This window comes from Geospiza fortis, unplaced genomic scaffold, assembly GCF_000277835.1.
Source record: "Geospiza fortis unplaced genomic scaffold, GeoFor_1.0 scaffold55, whole genome shotgun sequence".
NCBI classification, from domain to species: domain Eukaryota; kingdom Metazoa; phylum Chordata; class Aves; order Passeriformes; family Thraupidae; genus Geospiza; species Geospiza fortis.
Genome location: NW_005054308.1, coordinates 495049 through 499462, shown reverse-complemented (window position 1 = coordinate 499462; position 4414 = coordinate 495049). Strand labels below are relative to the sequence as shown.

General features: G+C 40.6%; 1 protein-coding gene across 1 annotated transcript; it reads right to left on the bottom strand.

Moving 5' to 3' along the window:
• Positions 1 to 409: 409 nt before the first annotated feature.
• Positions 410 to 4414, bottom strand: NUDCD2 (NudC domain containing 2; the record flags this gene model as incomplete). The annotated part of the gene is made up of 4 exons (XM_031055183.1): positions 410 to 750; positions 1598 to 1749; positions 2961 to 3009; positions 4349 to 4414. Coding segments are annotated over 4 exons (351 nt in total), but the record flags the coding sequence as incomplete, so codon positions are not given.

Here is a 4414-nt window from a genome sequence, read left to right as displayed (position 1 = left end):
CACAGCCTCTGCTGGACTCCCTCCAGGAGCTTCATGTCCCTCTCATCTGGAGCAGCCCAGCTGGACACAGCACTCCAGATCTGGCCTCACCATGGCTGAGCAGAGGGGCAGGATGACCTCCCTGGCCTTCTGGCAATGTTCTTCCTGATTCACCCCAGGATATAACTGGCCTTGTCCCCCAGGGCACTGCTGGCTCAGGGACAGCTCGTTGTCCACCAGGACCCCAAGGTCCTTCTCCACAGAGCTGCTCTCCAGCACATCAGCCCCAGCCTGGTGCATGGGGAGATTCCTTCCCAAGTGCACATAAGCAAGAATAAGAAGATATCCTTGCAATAAGACAAGTTGTAGATTTATAACTGATTTGTTTAGTAGTGTGTTTCTAAAAAGAAAAAACTACACACACCAAACATTCTGCTTAAAGACGTTACTTTTTTATGTACACCTTTCTCTATAGGTTGTGCCTTGGTATCATAAAGTTATCACAGCTTATAAATCAGCTGGTAACATTTTGTCTTCAGTCTGCTGGAAAAGATCTTCTTTCTCTTCACTGAAGTGATTACTTTTGACAACAATCCATTGAAGAGATCACTGAAGTCTTCAACAGTTACATGATTCCAGTCCTTAACTGTAACATCTAATTTGTCTAAAGGGTCACATATAAAAAGTTCACTTTTCAAGACTAGAAAAGTCTGGTCCTCCTTTGCTGTAGTTTCCAGAAATTTCTGCCCCACTGAAGTCAAACCCAGGGTTCTGATGGAAGTAAAATTAAAAATTGGTTAGTAAGCAAATTATTTAAAATAAAAATGCTTTAAAAAATCCCAGACACCCACAAAGAAAAAAAAAATTGCTTTTTGTTAATATTCTGCCATTGTAATAAGAACATGTAACAATCAACTTGCCATACATTTATCACAGCACTGAAATTCTTGGAACATGCATCAACAAACTGAATTGTCATAGTTTGGTTGCCTACTGCTGAAGTGACTTTATAATGCTGTTCTTGACTTAGCAAGTAGTCAAATCTGCCAGAAAAAAAAATATTAAGGAAAGTTTAAGAAAGAGATCTGGCTTTTGGTATCCTTTGAAACTGCCTTTTGAAAATCTAAGGATGGATAACAAGGTTCTGCTTGGTCTCTGCTGCAGGACATAGCCTGCTGATTCAGCTGGTTCATAAAATGTTGTAATTCTACACCTCTGCAGACATGTACAGGAATGGTTGTGTGCCAAAGGTACAGCAAAACAATTTAGGCAATTTTAGTAAAAGTGCAAGGAATGTCTTTTCCAGTGAACTATTGCACTCCATCTTACATTATAAACAATTCTAGATAATAACAGAAGTTGTGTGTAGCCTAACAAGTGAAAAGTTGTTAGGAAGATGCAATTACTAAAACAGCAACAGCACCTCCAAACTCACCTGAACTTATCACAAACCCTGCAGACAGAATAACCTCTTCAAAGCACAGTGATAAAACCTTGTAAGCATTTTATAGATATTGAACTAAAGCATATATTTCCATGGCATTTGCTCAACTTTCCTGGCCATAACCTCTGTGTGCTAACAAAACATATAAGGAGTGATTATGGTGCTTTAACTTACTTCTCTTTGGAATCGCTCCAGTGTAAGTTTCCTTTGCATCTGGTCCTGTACCCAAGGATCAGCAGCATATTCATTTTCTAACAGAGATGTCCAACAATTTCCAGCATCTCTATTTGTCTTCATCAGAACAATTCGTATCAGCTGCCTGTCTTCTGTTGAATGAAAACACATAGAGTAACCTTTAAACTCAGTCCTATGTGCTGGTTGTTTTCTTGGTTTGGTGAATTCAACATAAACAAGCACAAGCTATGAAGTAATTTAAATTCTTAATGCCAATGCCAACCTAGTTCTTGATAAATAAACATTAACAAGAAAAAAAAGGCTGAGGCAAAGACAGCCTGTACTGTCATCTCTCCCCTTCTGGCCTGTAAGATGCTGAAGCTGTTTTAAGGGATTAAACACAGTTCATAAGTACTTCTATTGCAAACATAAAGTAACCTCTTGGAGATCTTCACAACAAAGATTTAATCTACTCATATAGACAACTCTGCTAAGGCAATAATGAAAAATTTAAGGTCAGGCTTTACAGAGAGTTATTACCAACAAAAGCCAGAATAAAGTTTTAGCAACATATGAACAGATGGTGTGTATGGCCACAGAGAATATACTGAAAGTATGTTTCAAAATAAATTTGCAGTGCAGGGTGTTGAGTTCTACTGAAGTGAATAAATACAGCGTTAGCAGTGTATTTTGAAGATTATTTGTGTACTGATAAAGACTGGGCTTCACTTCACAATGTGTATTAACACTGTACATTTTAATGGCTTAAATTCCTAAATTATCAATAAATATTTAATATAAATATTGAATGGAAAAGAAAACCCTTCATAGGAAAACACTCAGCGGGCACAGTCCACAAATATGATTGCCAAACCCCAAAATATTCAGAATACTTTACAGTATTTATGATATATGGCCCAATATGCTTTTCTTCCTCATTATATGTAGGAACCTTAGTGTGATTTTAAAATTTCTTTCTGACTTTCTTGGACTGTAGATTTTGTCATTCATTCAAAAAATGTAATGCATAAAAAGTACTAATTATGGAGAGTCATAGACCACACAGCTGTACCATAACTGTTTACCTTTAAGTGAAGGTTTGCAAAAAACTTCTCACTATATGGAAATGTTTGCAATCCATTGATCAGCACCTTCCAGGATGTGGCATTTTCTCATTAACCTTAGTCTCAAGTGTTTTTGTAAAACCTCAGTTCCTTAATGCAGCAATAATGACTTTGCCTTTTTACAAAGCTATGGGAAGAAAGTAATCTTTCCCATTAATAAAGAGAGGGTAAATTATTCTGCAGTGTCTACTGGAAAGTTTTACTGTCTCTATATTGTCACTTCAGATGTAAAGTATTACCTAAGGTCCACGTTCCTTCATCAGTTACTGTAGAGTCAAAAAGTTTACCCTGCAAAAGACAGGTACAATATTACAAATCAGTAAAATCTTTTCAGCATCCAGTTCACATTGAGTTATGAAGTTTTACTCACAACTTAACCACCTTGTATTCTGCTGAAAATAAATAGGGTGATCTGGCCCTACAAGTATACACTTGCATGTAGCCTGTCAAAGAATTATTGCTTATTACACAATTATTTTTTAATTGAAGCATTAAATACCTTGTTTTAGTATCTGGACTCATTGCAAAGGCTTATGTTTCTCGGCAGGAAATGCCGTTTTTAATAATCTTGTCATGAAAATGCAAGGGTTTTTGTCAGGAGTAACATCTAGCTCTGGCACAGGATACAGGTAGCATAAGCAGTTCATTATAAATATGAAAGTAAATCTGTCTTTAGGTTGGTTTTTTGTCGTTGGTTGGTTTTTTTGGTTGTGGGTTTTTTGGTTGGTTGGTTTTGGGGTTTTTTGGAGGTTTTTTTTTGCCTTCTGGAGCAATTGAAGCTGCACACTGAAATGCTGTCCACATTCACATCAAAATCCATGTGAATTTGTATTGTTATTTCTCATAGAATCACAGAATGGATTGGAGTGAAAGGGACCTTAAAGTTTATCTGATTCCAGCTCCCTGCCATGGGCTGGGACACTTTCCACTATCTCACGTTGCTCCAAGCCCTGTCCAACCTGGCCTTGAACACTTCCAGGGATGGGGCATCATCCACAGTTCCTCTGGGCACCCTGTGCCAGGGCCTCCTCACCCTCACAGGAAACAATTTCTTCCTAATATCCAATATAACACCGTCTTCTGACAGTTTAAAGCCCTTCCCCCTTGTCCCATCACTATATGGCTTGTAAGAAGCCCCTCTCCAGCTCTTTCCATGTACTGGAGGACAGGCACCATCTCTAACACCGCGTGCAAGAGAACAAAACTGTTTCCAATTAATGCCATTTTTAATGTATCAAACCTGTGATAAAGAACAGAGAGGCGGCACGGGTGTGCCACCCTTCTCCCAGGCGACAGCACATGAGGACACAGTCTGGGCTGTGCCAGGGCAGGGCTGGGTTGGACATCAGGAAGAAATTTCACAGAAAATGTAACTAGACAAGCATCGGATATGAGGAAGGCATTTCACAGAGAGTGTGAGTAGACCTCGGCTCCCAGAGAGGTGGCACAGGCACAGTCACAGTCCCGGGAGGTGTTTAAGGAGAGCCCGGCTGACACAGTGCTGGGTCTCAGGCTGTACTCGGTGATCTCAGGTATTTTATAACCCAGCTGAGCCCGTGCTCCCCCGGCGCCCCGCGGCCTACGCGTCGGGCGGGCCGCAGCGCGCTGCCCGGGCTGCCCGCGGTACCTGCAGCAGCTCCTGCCCGCCCACGGCCAGGGCGATGTGCCGGCTCCGCAGGCTGCAGCGCACGTC